This window comes from Oncorhynchus gorbuscha, linkage group LG07, assembly GCF_021184085.1.
Source record: "Oncorhynchus gorbuscha isolate QuinsamMale2020 ecotype Even-year linkage group LG07, OgorEven_v1.0, whole genome shotgun sequence".
NCBI classification, from domain to species: Eukaryota; Metazoa; Chordata; class Actinopteri; order Salmoniformes; family Salmonidae; genus Oncorhynchus; species Oncorhynchus gorbuscha.
The window spans coordinates 456,806-483,309 of NC_060179.1; the positions used below are offsets into that span (position 1 = coordinate 456,806).

The following is a 26,504-nucleotide window of genomic DNA, read 5'->3' on the forward strand; positions in this document are numbered from 1 at the left end:
CAGACCACTGAGGGCCAAGCTGGCACCTCTGAACAGCCAAGACCAGGCCATGCTGCAGCCACCCCTTGCAGGATGCAATCCACCATGCATCCTGGTGTTCATTTTCATTGTCCGATAACGCCCTCCCCCTCTACTTCCTCAATCCCTCCTAGCTCGTTTGTTCATGGTGATTTGAGTAGACGTCATGTGAGGGCGATGCCCATTAAATTGCAATTTCCCACCTTTGGGAAAAAAGATGACAGTCTTGATCCGCTAATGTATCTAGAAAGATGTCGTGACTTTCTTGCCCTCAATCCCCTGGCTGACGAAGAACTCCTTGCCACATTGAGGAATGTGTTGCATGGGACAGCTCGAGACTGGTGGGATGTGGCACGTCTCACCACTACCTCCTGGGCTGACTTTGAGGCCAAGTTTTCCTCTGCATTTCTATCTGAGGACTACACAGATGAATTGGCAGACAGAGTCAGAAATCGAGTACAAGGAGAGAAAGAGAGTATCCGTGACTTTGCATACGGTTACCACTCCCTGTGCAGAAGGTGGAAACCTGGCATTGAGGAGGAAGAGGTCATTAAATTGATCTTGAAGAACATCAACCCACTACTAGCCAGTCAACTCCGAGAACGAGTCACCACTGTCGATGGACTGGTTCGCTTGGGACAGCAGTTTGAGAAGGACAGAGAATGCCAACAGCAATATGACCAGAGAAAGAAACAGACACCCAAACAGTTGCCCAAGCCAGACCATCAACAACAGCCAGAGTCTCCAGCCAAGACCCCTCTCATGTTCTGTTGGAGATGTAGCCAAAAGGGACATTCTTCAGCTACATGTCCAAGACCGTATCAAGTAAACCCTTCCAGAAACCACAAATCACAACAGGCCAACACACCTAACTCTCTTCGCAGCAATGACCATCCTTCTCTGGGTGCTTTAACCAGAGCTGAAACCCCAAGAGTCACTGCCTACGCCCCCCCATCGACATCCCCTTCCTTTCAGTTAATACCGCACCAACTGGTGTTACCCCTGTCCATAGGCCCATGGACAGGAAGAGCCATCTTGGATACCGGGTCATCCTACACACTGCTCAATGAGAAACTGTGGAAGGAGGTTAACGGTCCACAATACAACTTGAAGCCGTGGACAGAAGGTCCACTCTATCTGGCTGATGGTGAGGCTAGACGACCCCTTGGATGGAGTGAGGTAGAGTTCCGCCTGTGTAACCGCTCCTATATGATTCCTTCTGTTATCCTACAAACCAGGAACCTTGCTTTTCCTGTCGTGTTGGGAATTGATTTCATGTACTTCAGTGGTGTCCAGATTGATATCGCACACAATTGCTACTGGTTTCCATACAATCCGAGCGAGAAGCATTTCTTCCAATCAGAAGCTATGAAGTTGCATGATTGGGGTTCAAATGTGGCAGTCTTCTCTGCCATTGCTCCGGTACCACTAACCCTCGATAATCCTTCTGACGATCTCCTTTTACAGGCTGTGAGAAGAGCTCAGCTGGAACAGCCAGAGGAGTTAAGGCTGTTGGAACAGCTGCAGAATAATGCTGATGTATGTACTTCAAAGCTGGGACGCACCAGGCTCCTGAAGCACAAAATATTCCTTACACAGGAAATGCCGATTAAGCAAAAGCCATATCGTTTGTCCCCAGCGAAGCTAATCATCCAAAAGGGACTCATAAATGATATGTTAGCACAAGATATAATAGAACGTTCCTCCTCTCCCTGGGCTGCTCCTGTTGTCCTCATCCCAAAAAAGACTGGTGGTCTTAGATTTTGTGTGGACTATAGGAAGACCAACAATGTTTCTCAGACTGATGCATATCCTCTTCCTACCATCCATGAGATCCTGGAGTCATTGTCTGGCGCTGTTGTGTTCACTACCCTTGACCTCAATAGTGGTTATTGGCAGGTTGAGATGGACCAGGAAAGCAAGGACAAGACTGCTTTTGTCTGTGCTGAGGGCTTGTTTTCCTTTAAGGTGATGCCCTTTGGATTAAAGAATGCCCCTGCCACTTTCCAAAGACTCATGGAGATTGCGTTAGGTGAGCTCAAAGGGAAGATCTGTTTCGTCTACCTGGACGATATAATTATCTACTCTCAGAACAGAGAAAGACACTTTCAAGATCTTCAAGCAGTGTTGGACAAGCTAAGAGAAGCTGGTCTGACCTTAAATATGAAGAAGAGCAACTTCTGCCAAACCTCCCTGAAGTTCCTTGGCCATATTGTGTCTTTCGACGGCATTCATGTGGATCCTGAAAAGACAAAGGCTGTACAAGACTTCCCTGTGCCAACCACACTCAAGGCCCTTCAACGGTTCCTTGGTATGGCTGGATGGTACCATCGGTTTGTGTCGAACTTCTCCCAGGTGGCAGAACCCCTCAACGCGATGAAGCGAAAAGGAGCGAAATTCCAATGGACGGCAGAGTGCCAGACTTCCTTTGAAACCCTGAAACGACATCTCGTCACACCTCCCATTTTAGGTCATCCCAACTTTGATTGCCCTTTTGTTGTTTACACTGATGCAAGTGATGTTGGACTTGGTGCTGTCCTAGTCCAACAGACTGGACTTGGCACTGAAGAAGTGCTAGCGTTCGCCAGTCGGACATTGAATGGAGCAGAACGGAACTACTCCACAACAGAGCAAGAGTGCCTTGCAGTGGTCTGGGCTTTGGAAAAGTGGAGGTACTACTTGGAGGGAAGACACTTCACTGTGGTCACTGACCATTCCTCCCTTGTGTGGGTGTTCAAGACCAACAAACTAAGCACCAGACTCATAAGATGGGCTCTACGGTTGCAAGAGTTCACATTTGCAGTGGAATACAGGAAAGGAAAATACAACACTGTTCCAGATGCCTTGTCCAGAGCTCCTACTTGTGATAACGGTGGCCCTGATCTTACATGTGCTACTGTCCTGTCAAGCAGTCGAGACTCGCCCAAAACAGACTTTCCCATCTCTGATGAGGCAATATGGAAAGCTCAACAGGATGATCCAGAAGTACAGGCTTTGTACCAGACTATCCTGGAAGATGGAGAAAAGATGGTCAATCCTACCACAAAGCTGACCATCATTGAAGATAAAGTCTACCGAGTCGTACAACTACCTCACAGAACACTCTACCAAATGTACATACCTGAAACTCTACGCCTACAACTGCTTCAACATTTCCATGAAGACCCATTAGCTGGTCATTTGGGCAGGTTCAAAACCTACAAGCGGTTGCAAGCGTTACTCTACTGGCCACATCTGAGCATGGATGTGAAGTCACACATCCGAAATTGTCAGGTTTGTCAAATGTACAAACCAGAAGGTAGAAAGCCTGCTGGCAAGTTGCAGCAAACGGTGGTTACCCGACCTTGGGAAATGTTAGGAGTGGATTTGATGGGTCCATTTCCTAGAAGCTCCAATCAGAATGTGTACATACTTGTTTTTGTTGATTACTATTCAAAGTGGGTGGAACTCTTTTCCCTGCGTCAGGCCACAGCAACGACCGTCTCTAACATCCTTACGAAAGAGATCCTGACTCGCTGGGGAGTGCCTGATTACATCCTGTCTGATCGAGGTTCCCAATTTGTCTCTGATCTCTTTGAGGAGACCTGCCAAAGATGGAACCTGAGGCAGAAGTTGACCACGGCCTATCACCCACAGACCAATCTCACTGAGAGAGTAAATCGAACCTTGAAGACAATGATTGCTTCCTATGTAGGGACCCAGCACAAACACTGGGACAAGCACCTTCATGAGTTTCGATTTGCCCTGAATTCTGCTGTGCAAGAGTCCACTGGAGTCACACCTGCAGAGCTGAACCTAAGTCGTCCTCTCCGAGGACCCTTGGATATGGTGCTACAGCCCCAGCAGCTTACTCCAGACGCTGCTTGCTATGACCAGGTAGGCCATCTCCATGACTTGAGAGCTCTTGTCTCAAAGAACATGATCCAGGCTCGACTCAAGCAGAAGAGAAATTGATAAGAACAGACGAGACATGCAGTTCCAGCTTCGTGATCGGGTGTGGCTTCGCTCTCATCCTTACTCGAAAGCTGAACAATTCTTCTCGGCCAAGCTCGCTCCTAAATGGCAAGGACCATATAGGATTGTGGAGCAGATGGGCCCTTTGAACTACCGAGTGGTGAAAGAGGACACAGGTGAAGATATGCGCATCGTCCATGTCTCACGCCTTAAGGCCTGTTACCCCTCGGCTGAGGAATTGGGAGGCGATTGAGCGCCGCAAGGTCCTGGATATCTTTGAAGAGGATAGTGAGGATACTTTTCTCGGATTCCCAGACCCAGAAGTCTCGCACCTTAAGGCCTGTGACTCCTCAGCTGAGGAGCGTGAGCTCCAAAAAGTAATGAATCTTTTTGTAGAGGAAAGTGATGAGGAGACCTTTCTCGGTTTCCCCCGACCAAGATGTGCCTTCCAGGGCAATGGTCGGCTTTTTCCAGGGGAGGGGGTGTGTGACGGCCCTGAATTTTTCTGAACCGTCTCAGTGCAGCTCCTTCCAATAGGGCGCTTTCCCTTTAATTCCCAATTAAATAGCCAGTATCAGCTGCACGAAAGTGGGGTTGGGATGGAGACGTGCATGAGGATGTGTTCAACCCTCAGTTCCGAAGCTTCTCTATTCCGTTTGTTTTGTTGCCGTTAAACGTGTGTTTTGTAGCCTAAGAGAGTTTACCCAGGATCGGATCCACTCTTTGCGTCCCTGGACTACCCCTCTCCGTTCTTCGTGGCCTTTCTCCGCTGGAGATCTATTGGCGGATTGGATTGTCTGACTGACCGACTGACTACCACCTTTTTGTATACGGTATTTCATTTGTTTGGATGTGATGTATACTTTGATTTGTGTAGTTAGTGGTAGTTGAGGACTTAATTAAGAGTTGATCCGCTTTAAGGTTCTGTGGTAAAGTAATTGTTATATTGATTGTATGTTTAATACTGGGTTTACGCTACACGGAACGAACGGACGAACATCGCGTGACAAAAGTCACTTGAGTTCACTGAACTCCTTTACCGGGCAGGACTCTTTTTAGGCCCGAGGTACAGGACATTTCTGGAGGAACCAGAACTCATTGTGATATTATTATATATGTGTGTAATCATTGTTGTTGCTAATACAACCCACGCAACAGAATATAATGGTTTTTGAAGTTCTTTTCAATGTTTTAAGGGTTTATGAAAAGTTTATTTCCATCCTGACTTTTACATACGTCCTTTGTATTGGTGTAGACTTGACGGACCAGATGGGACTCATTCCCACCAAAACTAAAAGGAGAAACTAATGTTTTCTCTGGTAGGCACAACCTACCTGGCACCCCTATAAATAATAACCTCAAGTCAAAACCGTTACAACGTCTCCTCGTGGAGTGCAATGAGAGGCAGGTGGTTAGAGCGTTGGACAAGTTAACTGTAAGGTTGCAAATCCCCCAAGCTGACAAGGTGAAAATCTGTCATTCTGCCCCTGAGCGATGCAGTTAACCCACTGTTCCTAGGCCGTCATTGAAAATCAGAATGTGTTCTTAACTGACTTGCCTGGTTAAATAAAGGTAAAATAAAGGTGTAAAAAAAAAAAGATTTCCGATTGTTATGAAAACTTGAAATCGGCCCTAATTAATCGGCCCTAATTAATCGGCCCTAATTAATCGGTCGACCTCTAATCGTCATGTGTGTTTCCTGTCCTCTCTGAAGTCACCAAATGAAACACACTCATCATACCCGTCCCTTAAGTGTCCACGGATCCTTCCCACCTTCTCACAAGTTCAGCCCTAGAAAAGGGTTAATGCTGTGTTTCTGCCCTAGAAAAGGGTTAATGCTGTGTTTCTGCCCTAGGAAAGGGTTAATGCGGTGTTTCTGCCCTAGAAAACGGTTAATGCTGTGTTTCTGCCCTAGAAAAGGGTTAATGCTGTGTTTCTGCCCTAGAAAAGGGTTAATGCGGTGTTTCTGCCCTAGAAAAGGGTTAATGCTGTGTTTCTGCCCTAGAAAAGGGTTAATGCTGTGTTTCTGCCCTAGAAAAGGGTTAATGCTGTGTTTCTGCCCTAGGAAAGGGTTAATGCGGTGTTTCTGCCCTAGAAAAGGGTTAATGCTGTGTTTCTGCCCTAGAAAAGGGTTAATGCTATGTTTCTGCCCTAGAAAAGGGTTAATGCTGTGTTTCTGCCCTAGGAAAGCCCTGGCGTCTCCAGTGAGAAAAGCTCCTCTCACCGACCTGGAGGATGACTTCCTGATCCTGGAGGACGATGGTCCTTCCTGGTTCTCCCTTCGCAGGAAGACTGACCCCAACAGGACCACAGCCACACCTCAACCGCAGCAGAAGGACCAATCACACAGCAATAATGACGCCTCAGCTGACACACTCACCAAGACAAGCCAATCAGAGAAGGATACAGCCAAGCTGAGATCAGGAGGGACAGCTGAAGTGAAAACTAAAGAGAAGAATGCTACTGGAGGCTCCTCCCTCATACCTGTCCTCACCAAGTCTACAGCCAGGAAGAAGAGGGACTCAAGTCCCCAAGGTGATGGGCATGTCGAGGCAGACCACATAGAACAAGACCCGAAGAAGAAGGTCAACAACCCGTTATCTGAACCAACGACAGCAGGTTACCTGGAACCAGGAGGGGCTAAGCCTAAACCCAGTCAATCAAAAGCACGCACCAAAACAGAAAAGAAAGTTCCCAGAATATCTCAATTCCAAGCTGGTATCCAAGGTAACAAGGTGAACCCCAAGACGAGCCGAGGACGAGGCCTGCAGTCTGGGAAAACCAGGAGACTGTCAGCTGGAGCTGGGGAGAAGCCCGTCAGCATGGAGGAGGAGAGTGAAGCTGCTTCAGACCAGGATGTTTCACCAGGTAAGATCAGCTGACATCACAATGGTTTCTTTGACTACAATGTTCATCACAAGTTCAAGTTGTATCATGTGTAGGTATAGGAATACAGTTGAACGTCTGAAGTTTACATGCACTTAAGTTGGAGACATTAAAACTTGTTTTTCAACCACAAATGTCTTGTTTACCAACTGGTTTTGGCAAGTCGGTTAGGACATCTACTTTGTGCATGATACAAGTAATTTTTCCAACAATTGTTTAGACATATTATTTCACTTATAATTCACAGTATCACAATTCCAGTGGGTCAGAAGTTTACATACACTAAGTTGACTGTGCTTTTAAACCGCTCGGAAAATTCCAGAAAATTATGTCGTGGCTTTAGAAGCTTCTGATAAGCTAATTGACATCATTTGAGTCAATTGGAGGTGTATTTGTTGATATATTTCAAGACCAGACTACGGTTTGCAACTGCACATGGGGACAAAGATCGTACTTTTTGAAGAACTGTCCTCTATACTGATGAAGCAAAAATAGAACTGTTTGGCCATAATGACCATCATAATGTTTGGAGGAAAAAGGGGGAGGCTTGCAAGCCGAAGAACACCATCCCAACCGTAAAGCACGGGGGTGGCAGCATCATTTTGTGGGGGTGCTTTGCTGCAGGAGTGACAGGTGCACTTCACAAAATAGATGGAATCATGAGGTAGGAAAATTAGGTGGATATATTGAAGCAACATCTCAAGACATCAGTTAAAGCTTTGTCCATTTGGAAGAACCATTTGCGACCGTGACCCCATGCATGCTTCCAAAGTTGTTGCAAAATGGCTTAAGGACAACAAAGTCAAGGCATTAGAGTGGCCATCACAAAGCCCTGACCTCAATCCTATAGAAAATTAGAAAACAAAACTGAAAAAGCATGTGCGAGCAAGGAGGTCTACAAACCTGACTCGGTTACACCAGCTCTGTCAGGAGGAATGGGCCAAAATTCACCCAACTTATTGTGGGAAGCTTGTGGAAGGCTACCTAAATCGTTTGACCCGAGTTAAACAATTTAAAGGCAATGCTACCAAATAGTAATTGCGTGTATGTAAGCTTCTTACCCACAACTTCTGATGAAAGAAATAAAAGCTGAAATAAATCATTCTCTCTACTATTATTTTGACATTTCACATTATTAAAATAAAGTGGTGATCCTAACTGACCTAAAACAGGGTTATTTTTACTAGGATTTAATGTCAGGAATTGTGAAAAACTGAGTTTAACTGTATTTGGCTAAGGTGTATGTAAACTTCGGACTTTGACTGTATGTTTTGCTCTCAACAATATAAACAACAAAATAGAAATATTCACAAAAAAATCAATGGAAAAATGTAATGCACATAAAAATCTCGGCTAGATGTTGTCTTTCCTCCACAGTTCTACAGTTGGCACCGACAGGACAGAGACGAGTCAAGGTCCCAGCCAATCGTAAAGCCAAGGAGGTCGGCCCCTCCCCTACAGGTGAGGCTGACTCCTCCCAGGCCGGCCAGCTAACCCAGTTAGCAGGGAAGAGGAAGAGGATCAAGCCTGGTCCCTGGTGGCTCACCAGCCCTTTCAACACACAGGTCACAGAGACAGTCAATACACACACAGCAAACAAGTACAAACACAATAACAAGAAAACAAAAACCAAACCAGCAAGATATTCCTCTGTGGAGTCAGGGCAAGAGGAGGGGACATCAAGACCCTTGTTTAATCAGAACGCAAAGAAGAAACCCTCGTCCAATCAAACCGCAGAAAATAAACCTTTGTCCAATCAGACCACAGAAAATAAAGCAGAGAAGCCCAAGAGGGGCAGAACTAAGAAGCAAAAGACGACCAGTAGAGAGGAGCCAGCGAGGCCTGAAGGTCAGAGAGAAGAGGAGGAGGCTGAGGCCTCTACGGCAGAGCAGCAGGAGGAGCAACAGGAGCTGGGGGGGCTCAGTCCCATGCCCAGCCCTCTCAGACAGCATACACTCACCCCAAGTAAGACTTCATACTAACACCACCCATTTCCTTCAAGTGGATATAGCTCACTCATAAATCAAACTTAGTAAAATACAAAATATGTACTCTGTCATCTCAAACAGCTGTTATTTAAATATGTGTTGATTTTGTGTTCTGCTAATGTCTCTTCTCAGGTGAGAAGGTGTTTGACTGGATCTATACCCGCCCTCCCAAGTGTAAACCCCAGAGTGACATTACCCCCCACTCTGCTACCGTTACCCCCAGCAGGCAGGTGCGTCAGGCCAGGGAGGCTCCAGAGAAACGCAGCAGGAGGAGGAAAGCTCCAGAGAACTGGTGGGTCACCAGCAACCCCCCAGAGAACGCTGACAGCACCTCTTCACTCCCTCAACAACCCCAGCCTTACCCCAAAAAACCTTCACCCCCTCAACCACAGCCAAACCCAAAAACTCGCAAGGTGGAGAGAAGTAAGTTCCTTGGACCCCCTCAGAATGGCAACACAACCTCCTTAACTCGACCTGGAGGAGTTCAGACCCCGCTGAAGAGGAAGGACCTCTCCGCTCCCAAGACAGTCAAGCGCTCTCTGGCCACCATTGGCGCCGTCTTCTCCTCGGGCAGAGGAGCGCTCCCGGTGGCCACGGTCAGAAGCATCACGCGGCAGACTTTGGGGAGGAAAACGCTATTCCCTAGAGCGCCTGAGGAGCAGTCAGCCCAGAGCCCCAGCATCGGCCTCAGCTCTGGGCCAGCTAATGACCCCTCCCAGGACCCAACCAGTGACAGGAGCTCCAGCCCTGTGGATCTGAGTGCCAGTACTGTCTGCATAGAGCCTGTTGGACAGCTGGGGGAAAAGAAGACCATACATCGAGAGTTCTCCCAAAGCAACAACCGACTCTCAGACAACACGTAAGTACACTCCCAAATACTACTAACTTCTGACAGTTGCTTCTCAACACGCTACTTTTGACTGTTGCTTCTCAACACGCTACTTCTGACTGTTGGTTCTCAACACGCTACTTCTGACTGTTGCTTCTCAACACGCTATTTCTGACTGTTGCTTCTCAACACGCTACTTCTGACTGTTGCTTCTCAACACGCTACTTTTGACTGTTGCTTCTCAACACGCTACTTCTGACTGTTGCTTCTCAACACGCTACTTCTGACTGTTGCTTCTCAACACGCTACTTCTGACTGTTGCTTCTCAACACGCTACTTCTGACTGTTGCTTCTCTACATGTTACTTCTGACTGTTGCTTCTTGTCGTGTCGTTGGCTATGCCGGATTAAGTGATATGACATGCTATTCTATAAAATCCTTTCTCCGTAATTAATATTACCTGGTTGAGCTAATCATGTAAATGTAATTAACTAGAAAGTTGGGGCACAACGAAATAATGTTTATAGAGCTGTTATCTTCCGAATAAACTCTTAAAGACCTAGTAATATTTTACATCATTAGCAGTCAATATAAATCATCACCTTATTTCATTCTCATCTGAAAGTTGTAAATTCTTGGTTCTCTTCACGAACCCTGGCTAACAAGTTGAATCAGCAATACAGAATTGGGTTTAATTATTTATTTACTAAATACCTAACTAATCACACAGAATTACATATACAATCATATTAATCATACCTTAATTTCTTGACGCTACCTATCCCTGGGATAGCTGTCATCAGCAACCGCAGAATAGCATAGCGCCTCAGTCAAATAATATTACTAAAAATATTCATATTCATGAAATCACAAGTGCAATATAGGAAAACACAGTTTAGCCTTTTGTTAATCCACCTGTCGTCTCAGATTTTGAAATTATGCTTTACAGCGAAAGCAATCCAAACGTTTGTGTGAGTTTATCGATCGCATGACAAAACATTAAGCACACTTAGCATCAGGTAGCTTGGTCACGAAAATCAGAAAAGCAATCAAATTAATAGTTGAAGTGTACCTATGATGAAAATTACAGGCCTCTCTCATCTTTTTAATTGGGAATCATAATCGGTCGACCTTTTGTTAGTTCTAACTGTTGTTTCTCAACATCTTTTACTTCTGATTGTTGCTTCTCAACATCTTTTACTTCTGATTGTTGCTTCTCAACATCTTTTACTTCTGATTGTTGCTTCTCAACATCTTTTACTTCTGATTGTTGCTTCTCAACATCTTTTACTTCTGATTGTTGCTTCTCAACATCTTTTACTTCTGATTGTTGCTTCTCAACATCTTTTACTTCTGATTGTTGCTTCTCAACATCTTTTACTTCTGATTGTTGCTTCTCAACATCTTTTACTTCTGATTCAAATCAAATCAAATCAAATTTATTTATATAGCCCTTCGTACATCAGCTGATATCTCAAAGTGCTGTACAGAAACCCAGCCTAAAACCCCAAACAGCAAACAATGCAGGTGTAAAAGCACGGTGGCTAGGAAAAACTCCCTAGAAAGGCCAAAACCTAGGAAGAAACCTAGAGAGGAACCGGGCTATGTGGGGTGGCCAGTCCTCTTCTGGCTGTGCCGGGTAGAGATTATAACAGAAAATGACCAAGATGTTCAAATGTTCATAAATGACCAGCATGGTCAAATAATAATAAGGCAGAACAGTTGAAACTGGAGCAGCAGCACAGTCAGGTGGACTGGGGACAGCAAGGAGCCATCATGTCAGGTAGTCCTGGGGCACGGTCCTAGGGCTCAGGTCCTCCGAGAGAGAGAAAGAAAGAGAGAATTAGAGAGAGCATATGTGGGGTGGCCAGTCCTCTTCTGGCTGTGCCGGGTGGAGATTATAACAGAACGTGGCCAAGATGTTCAAATGTTCATAAATGACCAGCATGGTTGAATAATAGTAAGGCAGAACAGTTGAAACTGGAGCAGGAGCATGGCCAGGTGGACTGGGGACAGCAAGGAGTCCTCATGTCAGGTAGTCCTGGGACATGGTCCTGATTGTTGCTTCTCAACATCTTTTACTTCTGATTGTTGCTTCTCAACATCTTTTACTTCTGATTGTTGCTTCTCAACATCTTTTACTTCTGATTGTTGCTTCTCAACATCTTTTACTTCTGATTGTTGTTTCTCAACATCTTTTACTTCTGATTGTTGCTTCTAAACACTGTTGCCATTGTATTTTACCTTTATTTAACTAGGCATGTCAGTTAAGAACAAATTCTTATTTTCAGTGACGGCCTAGGGACAACTGCCTTGTTCAGGGGCAGAACGATAGATTTTTACCCAGTTCAGCTCGGGGATTCGATATTGCAACCTTTCGGTTACAAGTTCAACACTCTAACCACTAGGCTACCTGCCGCCCCAGGACATCGCCTTATGCATGGGGGCATTGTCATGGTAAAACAGGAAAGGGCCTTCTCCAAACTGTTGCCACAAAGTTGGAAGCACAAAATCTTATAGAATGTCATTGTACGCTGTATCGTTAAGATTCACTGGAACTAAGGGGCCTAGCCCGAACTATGAAAAACAGCCCCAGGCCATTATTCCTCCCCACCAAACTTTACAGTTTGCACTATGCATTGGGACAGGTAGCGTCCTTCTGGCATCCGTCAGATGGTGAAGCGTGATTCATCACTCCAGGGAGCACGTTTCCACTGCTCCAGAAATAGCCAATTCCACCAATGGGTGTGGCTGAAATAGCCAATTCCACCAATGGGTGTGGCTGAAGTAGCCAATTCCACCAATGGGTGTGGCTGAAGTAGCCGATTCCACCAATGGGTGTGGCTGAAGTAGCCGATTCCACCAATGGGTGTGGCTGAAGTAGCCGATTCCACCAATGGGTGTGGCTGAAGTAGCCGATTCCACCAATGGGTGTGGCTGAAGTAGCCGATTCCACCAATGGGTGTGGCTGAAGTAGCCAATTCCACCAATGGGTGTGGCTGAAATAGCCGATTCCACCAATGGGTGAGGCTGAAATAGCCGATTCCACCAATGGGTGTGGCTGAAATAGCCAATTCCACCAATGGGTGTGGCTGAAATAGCCAATTCCACCAATGGGTGTGGCTGAAATAGCCAATTCCACCAATGGGTGTGGCTGAAATAGACGATTCCACCAATGGGTGTGTCTGAAATAGACGATTCCACCAATGGGTGTGGCTGAAATAGACAGATCCACCAACTTGAAGGGGTTTCCACATACTGCTGTATGTGTATGTATATATATGGTGTATTTCTGACTGTTGCTTCTCTTCTACGTTATGAGTGACTGTTGTCCAACATGACACTGTCAGGAGATCCATTCCTTTTTGTCAACAGGTTAAAAGGGTTCAAAAGCGGACCGTCTTCCATGATTGAACTGGAGGATTATGAAGAGAATGACAACAACTGTAAGTACGGAGCCTTGAGCCTGTTGTCCTATGGAGCCTATTGTCCTAACCTAGTGTGTCCTATGGAGCCTATTGTCCTAACCTAGTGTGTCCTATGGAGCCTATTGTCCTAACCTAGTGTGTCCTATGGAGCCTGTTGTCCTAACCTAGTGTGTCCTATAGAGTCTGTTGTCCTAACCTAGTGTGTCCTATAGAGTCTGTTGTCCTAACCTAGTGTGTCCTATAGAGCCTGTTGTCCTAACCTAGTGTGTCCTATAGAGTCTGTTGTCCTAACCTAGTGTGTCCTATAGAGTCTGTTGTCCTAACCTAGTGTGTCCTATAGAGCCTGTTGTCCTAACCTAGTGTGTCCTATAGAGCCTGTTGTCCTAACCTAGTGTGTCCTATAGAGCCTGTTGTCCTAACCTAGTGTGTCCTATAGAGTCTGTTGTCCTAACCTAGTGTGTCCTATAGAGCCTGTTGTCCTAACCTAGTGTGTCCTATAGAGCCTGTTGTCCTAACCTAGTGTGTCCTATAGAGCCTATTGTCCTAACCTAGTGTGTCCTATGGAGCCTGTTGTCCTAACCTAGTGTGTCCTATGGAGTCTGTTGTCCTAACCTAGTGTGTCCTATAGAGCCTGTTGTCCTATGGAGCCTGTTGTCCTATGGAGCCTGTTGTCCTAACCTAGTGTGTCCTATAGAGCCTGTTGTCCTAACCTAGTGTGTCCTATGGAGCCTATTGTCCTAACCTAGTGTGTCCTATGGAGCCTATTGTCCTAACCTAGTGTGTCCTATGGAGCCTATTGTCCTAACCTAGTGTGTCCTATGGAGCCTATTGTCCTAACCTAGTGTGTCCTATAGAGCCTATTGTCCTAACCTAGTGTGTCCTATAGAGCCTATTGTCCTAACCTAGTGTGTCCTATAGAGCCTGTTGTCCTAACCTAGTGTGTCCTATGGAGCCTATTGTCCTATGGAGCCTATTGTCCTAACCAAGTGTGTCCTATAGAGCCTATTGTCCTAACCTAGTGTGTCCTATGGAGCCTGTTGTCCTAACCTAGTGTGTCCTATGGAGCCTATTGTCCTAACCTAGTGTGTCCTATGGAGCCTATTGTCCTAACCAAGTGTGTCCTATAGAGCCTATTGTCCTAACCTAGTGTGTCCTATGGAGCCTGTTGTCCTAACCTAGTGTGTCCTATAGAACCTGTTGTCCTAACCTAGTGTGTCCTATAGAGCCTGTTGTCCTAACCTAGTGTGTCCTATAGAGCCTGTTGTCCTAACCTAGTGTGTCCTATAGAGCCTGTTGTCCTAACCTAGTGTGTCCTATGGAGCCTATTGTCCTAACCTAGTGTGTCCTATAGAGCCTATTGTCCTAACCTAGTGTGTCCTATGGAGCCTGTTGTCCTATGGAGCCTATTGTCCTAACCTAGTGTGTCCTATGGAGCCTGTTGTCCTAACCTAGTGTGTCCTATGGAGCCTATTGTCCTAACCTAGTGTGTCCTATGGAGCCTATTGTCCTATGGAGCCTATTGTCCTAACCTAGTGTGTCCTATAGAGCCTGTTGTCCTAACCTAGTGTGTCCTATGGAGCCTATTGTCCTAACCTAGTGTGTCCTATAGAGCCTGTTGTCCTAACCTAGTGTGTCCTATGGAGCCTATTGTCCTATGGAGCCTATTGTCCTAACCTAGTGTGTCCTATAGAGTCTGTTGTCCTAACCTAGTGTGTCCTATAGAGCCTGTTGTCCTAACCTAGTGTGTCCTATAGAGTCTGTTGTCCTAACCTAGTGTGTCCTATGGAGCCTGTTGTCCTAACCTAGTGTGTCCTATGGAGCCTGTTGTCCTAACCTAGTGTGTCCTATAGAGTCTGTTGTCCTAACCTAGTGTGTCCTATAGAGCCTGTTGTCCTATGGAGCCTGTTGTCCTATGGAGCCTGTTGTCCTAACCTAGTGTGTCCTATAGAGCCTGTTGTCCTAACCTAGTGTGTCCTATGGAGCCTATTGTCCTATGGAGCCTATTGTCCTAACCTAGTGTGTCCTATGGAGCCTATTGTCCTAACCTAGTGTGTCCTATGGAGCCTATTGTCCTAACCTAGTGTGTCCTATGGAGCCTATTGTCCTAACCTAGTGTGTCCTATGGAGCCTATTGTCCTAACCTAGTGTGTCCTATAGAGCCTATTGTCCTAACCTAGTGTGTCCTATAGAGCCTGTTGTCCTAACCTAGTGTGTCCTATGGAGCCTATTGTCCTAACCTAGTGTGTCCTATGGAGCCTATTGTCCTAACCTAGTGTGTCCTATGGAGCCTATTGTCCTAACCTAGTGTGTCCTATGGAGCCTATTGTCCTAACCTAGTGTGTCCTATAGAGCCTATTGTCCTAACCTAGTGTGTCCTATAGAGCCTATTGTCCTAACCTAGTGTGTCCTATAGAGCCTGTTGTCCTAACCTAGTGTGTCCTATGGAGCCTATTGTCCTATGGAGCCTATTGTCCTAACCAAGTGTGTCCTATAGAGCCTATTGTCCTAACCTAGTGTGTCCTATGGAGCCTGTTGTCCTAACCTAGTGTGTCCTATGGAGCCTATTGTCCTATGGAGCCTATTGTCCTAACCTAGTGTGTCCTATGGAGCCTATTGTCCTAACCAAGTGTGTCCTATAGAGCCTATTGTCCTAACCTAGTGTGTCCTATGGAGCCTGTTGTCCTAACCTAGTGTGTCCTATAGAGCCTGTTGTCCTAACCTAGTGTGTCCTATAGAGCCTGTTGTCCTAACCTAGTGTGTCCTATAGAGCCTGTTGTCCTAACCTAGTGTGTCCTATAGAGCCTGTTGTCCTAACCTAGTGTGTCCTATGGAGCCTATTGTCCTAACCTAGTGTGTCCTATAGAGCCTATTGTCCTAACCTAGTGTGTCCTATGGAGCCTGTTGTCCTATGGAGCCTATTGTCCTAACCTAGTGTGTCCTATGGAGCCTGTTGTCCTAACCTAGTGTGTCCTATGGAGCCTATTGTCCTAACCTAGTGTGTCCTATGGAGCCTATTGTCCTATGGAGCCTATTGTCCTAACCTAGTGTGTCCTATAGAGCCTATTGTCCTAACCTAGTGTGTCCTATAGAGTCTGTTGTCCTAACCTAGTGTGTCCTATAGAGCCTGTTGTCCTATGGAGCCTGTTGTCCTATGGAGCCTGTTGTCCTAACCTAGTGTGTCCTATAGAGCCTGTTGTCCTAACCTAGTGTGTCCTATGGAGCCTATTGTCCTATGGAGCCTATTGTCCTAACCTAGTGTGTCCTATGGAGCCTATTGTCCTAACCTAGTGTGTCCTATGGAGCCTATTGTCCTAACCTAGTGTGTCCTATAGAGCCTATTGTCCTAACCTAGTGTGTCCTATAGAGCCTGTTGTCCTAACCTAGTGTGTCCTATGGAGCCTATTGTCCTATGGAGCCTATTGTCCTAACCAAGTGTGTCCTATAGAGCCTATTGTCCTAACCTAGTGTGTCCTATGGAGCCTGTTGTCCTAACCTAGTGTGTCCTATGGAGCCTATTGTCCTAACCTAGTGTGTCCTATGGAGCCTATTGTCCTAACCAAGTGTGTCCTATAGAGCCTATTGTCCTAACCTAGTGTGTCCTATGGAGCCTGTTGTCCTAACCTAGTGTGTCCTATAGAACCTGTTGTCCTAACCTAGTGTGTCCTATAGAGCCTGTTGTCCTAACCTAGTGTGTCCTATAGAGCCTGTTGTCCTAACCTAGTGTGTCCTATAGAGCCTGTTGTCCTAACCTAGTGTGTCCTATGGAGCCTATTGTCCTAACCTAGTGTGTCCTATAGAGCCTATTGTCCTAACCTAGTGTGTCCTATGGAGCCTGTTGTCCTATGGAGCCTATTGTCCTAACCTAGTGTGTCCTATGGAGCCTGTTGTCCTAACCTAGTGTGTCCTATGGAGCCTATTGTCCTAACCTAGTGTGTCCTATGGAGCCTATTGTCCTATGGAGCCTATTGTCCTAACCTAGTGTGTCCTATAGAGCCTGTTGTCCTAACCTAGTGTGTCCTATGGAGCCTATTGTCCTAACCTAGTGTGTCCTATAGAGCCTGTTGTCCTAACCTAGTGTGTCCTATGGAGCCTATTGTCCTATGGAGCCTATTGTCCTAACCTAGTGTGTCCTATGGAGCCTATTGTCCTAACCTAGTGTGTCCTATGGAGCCTATTGTCCTAACCTAGTGTGTCCTATGGAGCCTATTGTCCTAACCTAGTGTGTCCTATAGAGCCTGTTGTCCTAACCTAGTGTGTCCTATGGAGCCTGTTGTCCTAACCTAGTGTGTCCTATGGAGCCTATTGTCCTATGGAGCCTATTGTCCTAACCTATTGTGTCCTATGGAGCCTATTGTCCTAACCAAGTGTGTCCTATAGAGCCTATTGTCCTAACCTAGTGTGTCCTATAGAGCCTGTTGTCCTAACCTAGTGTGTCCTATGGAGCCTATTGTCCTAACCAAGTGTGTCCTATAGAGCCTATTGTCCTAACCTAGTGTGTCCTATGGAGCCTGTTGTCCTAACCTAGTGTGTCCTATGGAGCCTATTGTCCTATGGAGCCTATTGTCCTAACCTAGTGTGTCCTATGGAGCCTATTGTCCTATGGAGCCTATTGTCCTAACCTAGTGTGTCCTATAGAGCCTGTTGTCCTAACCTAGTGTGTCCTATAGAGCCTGTTGTCCTAACCTAGTGTGTCCTATAGAGCCTGTTGTCCTAACCTAGTGTGTCCTATAGAGCCTGTTGTCCTAACCTAGTGTGTCCTATAGAGCCTGTTGTCCTAACCTAGTGTGTCCTATAGAGCCTGTTGTCCTAACCTAGTGTGTCCTATGGAGCCTATTGTCCTAACCTAGTGTGTCCTATGGAGCCTATTGTCCTAACCTAGTGTGTCCTATAGAGCCTATTGTCCTAACCTAGTGTGTCCTATGGAGCCTGTTGTCCTAACCTAGTGTGTCCTATAGAGCCTGTTGTCCTAACCTAGTGTGTCCTATAGAGCCTGTTGTCCTATCCTAGTGTGTCCTATAGAGCCTGTTGTCCTAACCTAGTGTGTCCTATAGAGCCTGTTGTCCTAACCTAGTGTGTCCTATGGAGCCTATTGTCCTAACCTAGTGTGTCCTATAGAGCCTATTGTCCTAACCTAGTGTGTCCTATGGAGCCTATTGTCCTAACCTAGTGTGTCCTATAGAGCCTATTGTCCTAACCTAGTGTGTCCTATGGAGCCTATTGTCCTATGGAGCCTATTGTCCTATGGAGCCTATTGTCCTAACCAAGTGTGTCCTATGGAGCCTATTGTCCTAACCAAGTGTGTCCTATAGAGCCTATTGTCCTAACCTAGTGTGTCCTATGGAGCCTATTGTCCTATGGAGCCTATTGTCCTAACCAAGTGTGTCCTATAGAGCCTATTGTCCTAACCTAGTGTGTCCTATGGAGCCTATTGTCCTAACCAAGTGTGTCCTATAGAGCCTATTGTCCTAACCTAGTGTGTCCTATGGAGCCTATTGTCCTAACCTAGTGTGTCCTATGGAGCCTATTGTCCTAACCTAGTGTGTCCTATAGAGCCTGCTGTCCTAACCTAGTGTGTCCTATGGAGCCTATTGTCCTAACCAAGTGTGTCCTATGGAGCCTGTTGTCCTAACCTAGTGTGTCCTATGGAGCCTATTGTCCTATGGAGCCTGTTGTCCTAACCTAGTGTGTCCTATAGAGCCTATTGTCCTAACCTAGTGTGTCCTATGGAGCCTATTGTCCTAACCTAGTGTGTCCTATGGAGCCTATTGTCCTATGGAGCCTATTGTCCTAACCAAGTGTGTCCTATGGAGCCTATTGTCCTATGGAGCCTATTGTCCTAACCTAGTGTGTCCTATGGAGCCTATTGTCCTATGGAGCCTATTGTCCTAACCTAGTGTGTCCTATGGAGCCTGTTGTCCTAACCTAGTGTGTCCTATGGAGCCTATTGTCCTATGGAGCCTATTGTCCTATGGAGCCTATTGTCCTATGGAGCCTATTGTCCTATGGAGCCTATTGTCCTAACCTAGTGTGTCCTATGGAGCCTGTTGTCCTAACCTAGTGTGTCCTATGGAGCCTGCTGTCCTAACCTAGTGTGTCCTATGGAGCCTGTTGTCCTAACCTAGTGTGTCCTATGGAGCCTGTTGTCCTAACCTAGTGTGTCCTATAGAGCCTATTGTCCTAACCTAGTGTGTCCTATAGAGCCTGTTGTCCTAACCTAGTGTGTCCTATAGAGCCTGTTGTCCTAACCTAGTGTGTCCTATAGAGCCTGTTGTCCTAACCTAGTGTGTCCTATGGAGCCTGTTGTCCTAACCTAGTGTGTCCTATGGAGCCTGTTGTCCTAACCTAGTGTGTCCTATAGAGTCTGTTGTCCTAACCTAGTGTGTCCTATAGAGCCTGTTGTCCTATGGAGCCTGTTGTCCTATGGAGCCTGTTGTCCTAACCTAGTGTGTCCTATAGAGCCTGTTGTCCTAACCTAGTGTGTCCTATGGAGCCTGTTGTCCTAACCTAGTGTGTCCTATGGAGCCTATTGTCCTATGGAGCCTATTGTCCTATGGAGCCTATTGTCCTAACCTAGTGTGTCCTATGGAGCCTATTGTCCTAACCTAGTGTGTCCTATGGAGCCTATTGTCCTATGGAGCCTATTGTCCTATGGAGCCTATTGTCCTATGGAGCCTATTGTCCTAACCTAGTGTGTCCTATGGAGCCTATTGTCCTAACCTAGTGTGTCCTATGGAGCCTATTGTCCTATGGAGCCTATTGTCCTATGGAGCCTATTGTCCTATGGAGCCTATTGTCCTAACCTAGTGTGTCCTATGGAGCCTATTGTCCTATGGAGCCTATTGTCCTATGGAGCCTATTGTCCTAACCCAGTGTGTCCTATGGAGCCTGTTGTCCTAACCTAGTGTGTCCTATGGAGCCTATTGTCCTATGGAGCCTGTTGTCCTAACCAAGTGTGTCCTATAGAGTATGTTGTCCTAACCTAGTGTGTCCTATAGAGCCTGTTGTCCTAACCTAGTGTGTCCTATAGAGCCTGTTGTCCTAACCTAGTGTGTCCTATAGAGCCTGTTGTCCTAACCTAGTGTGTCCTATAGAGCCTATTGTCCTAACCTAGTGTGTCCTATGGAGCCTGTTGTCCTAACCTAGTGTGTCCTATAGAGTCTGTTGTCCTAACCTAGTGTGTCCTATAGAGCCTGTTGTCCTAACCTAGTGTGTCCTATAGAGCCTGTTGTCCTAACCTAGTGTGTCCTATGGAGCCTATTGTCCTAACCTAGTGTGTCCTATAGAGCCTGTTGTCCTAACCTAGTGTGTCCTATGGAGCCTGTTGTCCTAACCTAGTGTGTCCTATAGAGCCTATTGTCCTATGGAGCCTATTGTCCTATGGAGCCTGTTGTCCTAACCTAGTGTGTCCTATGGAGCCTGTATTGCTTCTGTTTTACTGATTCCTGTTTGCTTTGACTTTTCCAATGTATTGTTTTAATTTAAAGTGTGTTGGGATTTTATATGCACTTTAAGTGAAGTTTGATATGAGACATTTAAAGTACAGTTCCTTCAGGACGTATTCCTCCCCTTTGACTTGTTGTGTTACAGCCTGAGGTCAGAATGGATCCAAATAAAGTCACCCATCTACACAGAGTACTCCTTAATGACCAAGTGAAAATATGTTTTTTCAAATGTTTGCTAATTTATTGAAAATGTAATGCAGAAATATATCATTTATGTATGTATTCCCCCGCCTCTTGAGTCAATACTTTCTATAAGCACTTTTGGCAAATATTACAGCAGTCTTTCTGAGTATGCCTCTAAAAGCTTGCACACCAGGATTGTGCAACATTTTCCCATTTTTCTTTTCAAAATTCTTGAAGCTCTGTCAAATTGGTTGTTGATCTTTGCTAGACAACCATTTTCAGGTCTTGCCATAGATTTTCAAGTAGATTTAAGTCAATACTATAACTCGGCCAGAAACATTCACTGTCTTCTTGGTAAGTAACTCCAGTGTAGATTTGGCCTTATTATCCTGTTGAAAGGTGAATTCACCTCTGTGTCTGGTGGAAGGCAGACTGAACCAGGATTTCCTATAGGTTTTTGCCCGTGCTTTGTGCCATTCTGTTTTTTATCCTGAAAAACTCCCTAGTACTTAACAATTACAAGCATACCCATAACATGATGCAGCCACCACTATGCTTCAACATATGGAGTTTAGTACTCTGTAATGTGTTGTATTGGATTTGCCCTAAACATAACACTTTGTATTCAGGACAAAATGTAAATTGCTTTACAAGATCTTTTGCAGTTTTGCTTTAGTTTCTCGTTGCAAACAGGATGCATGTTCTGGAATATTTGTTATTCTGTACAGACTTCCTTCATTTCACTATGTCAATTAGGTTAGTATTGTGGAGTTACTACAATGTTGTCGATTCATCCTGTTTTCTCCTATCACAGCCATTCAACCCTAACGTGACCATTGGCCTCGTGGTTATGTGTAGGGTATAGAGATGAGGTAGTCATTCAAAAATCATGTTCAACGCTATTACGTCACACAGTCAGTCCATGCAATTTATGTGACTCATTTAGCGAGTTGTTACTCCTGAACTTATTTAGGCTTGCCATAACAAAGGAGTTGAATTCTTATTGAATCAAGACATTTCAGCTTTTCATTTTTAATTTATTTGTAAAATGTTCTAAAAACATAGCCCATCATGTCAAAGTGAAACTATTGTGTGTAGGCCAGTGACACACAAAACATCTCTATTTAATTCATTTTAAATTCAGGATGTAACAACAAAATGTGGAAAAAGTCAAGGGGTGTGAATACTTTCTGAAGGCACTGATGTGTTGGACAGACCTGTTTCCAAGATGACTGCAGAGCCAACCCAGGAACTTTACAATCCCTTTATTGATATACTACTTTCTTATTATTCCACTGACCTCTAACCCTGACCTCTTCATGTTTTATTTATTTTTTATTTAACCTTTATTTAACCAGGTAGGCTAGTTGGCAATCAGTTCACATATGGTGTCCAGAGCACAGCTGGGGGCAGAGGGTGGTCTATAGCAGAGGGTGGTCTATAGCAGGCGGCAACGGTGAGAGACTTGTTTTTAGAGAGGTGAATTTTTAAAAGTAGAAGTTCAAATTGTTTGGGTACAGACCTGGATAGTAGGACAGAACTCTGCAGGCTATCTTTGCAGTAGATTGCAACACCGCCCCCTTTGGCAGTTCTATCTTGTCTGAAAATGTTGTAGTTTGGAATTAAAATTTCAGAATTTTTGGTGGTCTTCCTAAGCCAGGATTCAGACACAGCTAGAACATCCGGGTTGGCAGAATGTGCTAAAGCAGTGAATAGAACAAACTTAGGGAGGAGGCTTCTAATGTTAACATGCATAACATTCATGACAGGTGTCCAGTCGTTCAGAGTGACGGCCCATCCGTCTGTCCATCAGTCTGTCCCTCCTGGCATCGTGCTGTCGGACCCGGAGGCTGTGACTGAGCTTTGTGCTCCTCCTCTCAGAGCCATCACACTGCAGCTGGAGGACAAGGCCAACCTCACAGACTGGATGGCTTTGCTCTGGCCTGCCACTGGGAAACGTACGTACACACAGACAGAGATGGGGCAATAGGTCAACAATAGTGTGATGTTGTCCTGTGTTGTGTTATCAGAGGGAGGCCAGATCAGCCCAGATCATTTCCAGTGGTTCTCGTATCGAGACAGAGCTCTTGGTTACAAGATGGACCTGCTGGCTGAAACCTTCTCCAATGGAAAGATCTTGCTGGGCTCCTACATGAAGAAACCTCTGCTGGTGGACCACAGCGCCACCACTGTGAGTAACCCTGACCTTTAACTCTCTGCTGGTGGACCACAGCACCACCACTGTGAGTAACCCTGACCTCTAACCCCTAACCCTCTACTGGTCGACAACAGCACTAGCAATGTGAGTAACCTTTAACCCCTGATCCCTAAAACCATCAGGGATGTACAATTGTCGCTTTTCTGCGATATTCGCCATTTTGATTTCTTAATAGGCCGTCCACGTGAATCGTGTAGATCCGAAGAATGAACCATTTGAGCTTGGAAGGGGGTTGTGGTCTGTTCTCTGTTTCTCACATGGAAATCATTGACTGAGCACAGACTACACCCCTACGCGTTCTACAAAGACGATATCAGAGTTGAGTGTGATGTCAGATACATTACCAACAGCCCTGGTGTTTGGCGATTAGGCCAGACTTGCAGTCGGTGTTCCAAATCATCTCAATGGGGTTGAGGTCAGGGCTCTGTGCAGGCCAATCAAGTTCTTCTACACCGATCTCAACAAACCATTATTTCTGTATGGACCTCGCTTTGTGCACAAGGGCATTGTCATGCTGAAACAGGAAAGGCCCTTCCCCAAACTGTTCCCACAAAGGTCGAAGCACAGAATCGTCTAATATCTGTGCCTTGACCTTTGTGGCAACAGTTTGGTGAAGGCCCTTTCCTGTTTCAGCATGACAATGCCCCTGTGTATGCCGTATCGTCAAGATTTCCCTTCACTGGAACCAAGGAACCATGAAAAACAGCCCAGACCATTATTCCTCCTCCACCAAACATGTTTAAATGTCTTACTCACGTTGGCCACGGAGGAGAGCCCACAGTCCTTGGTAGCAGGCCACTTCAGTGGCACTGTGTTATCCTCAATGTGGGCAAAGAAGATGTTTAGCTTGTCTGGAAGCAAGATGTCGGTGTCCACGACAAGGATAGTTTTCTTTTTGAAGTCTGTCATTGTCTGTAGACCCTGCCACATACAGTGCCTTGCGAAAGTATTCGGCCCCCTTGAACTTTGCGACCTTTTGCCACATTTCAGGCTTCAAACATAAAGATATAAAACTGTATTTTTTTGTGAAGAAACAACAACAAGTGGGACACAATCATGAAGTGGAACGACATTTATTGGATATTTCAAACTTTTTTAAGAAATCAAAAACTGAAAAATTGGGCATGCAAAATTATTCAGCCCCCTTAAGTTAATACTTTGTAGCGCCACCTTTTGCTGCGATTACAGCTGTAAGTCGCTTGGGGTATGTCTCTATCAGTTTTGCACATCGAGAGACTGAAATTTTTTCCCATTCCTCCTTGCAAAACAGCTCGAGCTCAGTGAGGTTGGATGGAGAGCATTTGTGAACAGCAGTTTTCAGTTCTTTCCACAGATTCTCGATTGGATTCAGGTCTGGACATTGACTTGGCCATTCTAACACCTGGATATGTTTATTTTTGAACCATTCCATTGTAGATTTTGCTTTATGTTTTGGATCATTGTCTTGTTTGAAGACAAATCTCTGTCCCAGTCTAAGGTCTTTTGCAGACTCCATCAGGTTTTCTTCCAGAATGGTCCTGTATTTGGCTCCATCCATCTTCCCATCAATTTTAACCATCTTCCCTGTCCCTGCTGAAGAAAAGCAGGCCCAAACCATGATGCTGCCACCACCATGTTTGACAGTGGGGATAGGGTGTTCAGGGTGATGAGCTGTGTTGCTTTTACGCCAAACATAACGTTTTGCATTGTTGCCAAAAAGTTCAATTTTGGTTTCATCTGACCAGAGCACCTTCTTCCACATGTTTGGTGTGTCTCCCAGATGGCTTGTGGCAAACTTTAAACGACACTTTTTATGGATATCTTTAAGAAATGGCTTTCTTCTTGCCACTCTTCCATAAAGGCCAGATTTGTGCAATATACGACTGATTGTTGTCCTATGGACAGAGTCTCCCACCTCAGCTGTAGATCTCTGCAGTTCATCCAGAGTGATCATGGGCCTCTTGGCTGCATCTCTGATCAGTCTTCTCCTTGTATGAGCTGAAAGTTTAGAGGGACGGCCAGGTCTTGGTAGATTTGCAGTGGTCTGATACTCCTTCCATTTCATTTACATTTACATTTAAGTCATTTAGCGGACGCTCTTATCCAATATTATCGCTTGCACAGTGCTCCTTGGGATGTTTAAAGCTTGGGAAATCTTTTTGTATCCAAATCCGGCTTTAAACTTCGTCACAACAGTATCTCGGACCTGCCTGGTGTGTTCCTTGTTCTTCATAATGCTCTCTGCGCTTTTAACGGACCTCTGAGACTATCACAGTGCAGGTGCATTTATACGGAGACTTGATTACACACAGGTGGATTGTATTTATCATCATTAGTCATTTAGGTCAACATTGGATCATTCAGAGATCCTCACTGAACTTCTGGAGAGAGTTTGCTGCACTGAAAGTAAAGGGGCTGAATAATTTTCCACGTCCAATTTTTCAGTTTTTGATTTGTTAAAAAAGTTTGAAATATCCAATAAATGTGGTTCCACTTCATGATTGTGTCCCACTTGTTGTTGTTTCTCTTCTTTCTAAGAGCAAGAAGTGGGGCAGCCCCGTCTTTCGGCACCATTTTCAAAAATTGCATTATGAGATCTGTGTTAATTTTCTATTATTCCTGCTCGAGATGTTTGTCATTATTAGTGGATGTGCATTGTTCTAGTTAAATTTGTAACAATTGAATTTTGAAAGCCAGAATAGTGATTATAGCAAAAAAGAGGTTTTGATAAAATGGTGTAATTATTAGTGGGTCTTATAGTTGTGGAAGGCTTATATTTAGCCGAGGTATAATTTTACATAGTCTTTAGACCTTCTAATTGTGCAACAAAGCTTATTCAGAGAGAACTTTAAGAAAAATCTAGATTTATATTGTGAATCACATTTCACTACTTAAAAAAAAAAAAAAATCTAACCGACCCTCATTAACCGGTCAACAAATGTATTTATTTTTAATTTTTACTAACAGTAAAATTTATTTTCCTAACAGTATGCATGCATACAAGGAATGTAAATGTTTCGCTAAGAGCTTAATGTAGACAGGCTGGCTATTGTTGCACAACTCCTGTAATGAAGCAGCTGACAAAACCTCATTTTTTCAAACATTTGCCAAAATGCCATTTGTGGGAAAACACTGTTCTTAACAGCGTACCTAATGGTGTGACAGAGATGAAAATCTCAGTTAGAAACGTAGAATGCAATGGCAACAAATAGTCACAGTGGGTGAAACATCTCCTATACACGTCCTGGTAAACTCACTCACCGACTCAGCGGATTCGCCAATGTTATTCTTGGAAGCTACCCGGAACATATCCCAGTCCGCGTGAGAAAAAACGATCATGAAGCGTGGATTCTGTTTGGTCAGGCCAGCATTGAATAGTTCTTAGCACTGGGTTTCTAATATGACGAGGATTGTGCCTTTGGCTTCTAGACAACACTATATATATATATATATATGAAAACCAATAGAACAGGAGTGAAATGCTGTTAATGGCACGAGGAAGCCTTTATAAAATAATTGCCTCCACGTTTCTCTGGATGGATTTTGGCTAGGCTACTTTGAAGCAAGGTAAAACATGCC

General features: G+C 45.0%; 1 protein-coding gene across 3 annotated transcripts in view; it reads left to right on the top strand.

Moving 5' to 3' along the window:
- The window catches only part of si:ch211-161h7.4 (serine/arginine repetitive matrix protein 1), a 71,576-nt gene that overhangs the window by 42,202 nt on the left and 2,870 nt on the right, over positions 1-26,504 (top strand). For all 3 annotated transcript variants that reach the window (XM_046355388.1, XM_046355387.1, XM_046355389.1), the window contains 7 exons: positions 6,158-6,458; positions 6,492-6,840; positions 8,236-8,823; positions 8,979-9,705; positions 13,051-13,121; positions 22,498-22,686; positions 22,759-22,919. In XM_046355388.1, coding sequence (XP_046211344.1) covers positions 6,158-6,458; positions 6,492-6,840; positions 8,236-8,823; positions 8,979-9,705; positions 13,051-13,121; positions 22,498-22,686; positions 22,759-22,919 — 2,386 coding nt within the window. The remainder of the gene's footprint in view (positions 1-6,157; positions 6,459-6,491; positions 6,841-8,235; positions 8,824-8,978; positions 9,706-13,050; positions 13,122-22,497; positions 22,687-22,758; positions 22,920-26,504) is intronic.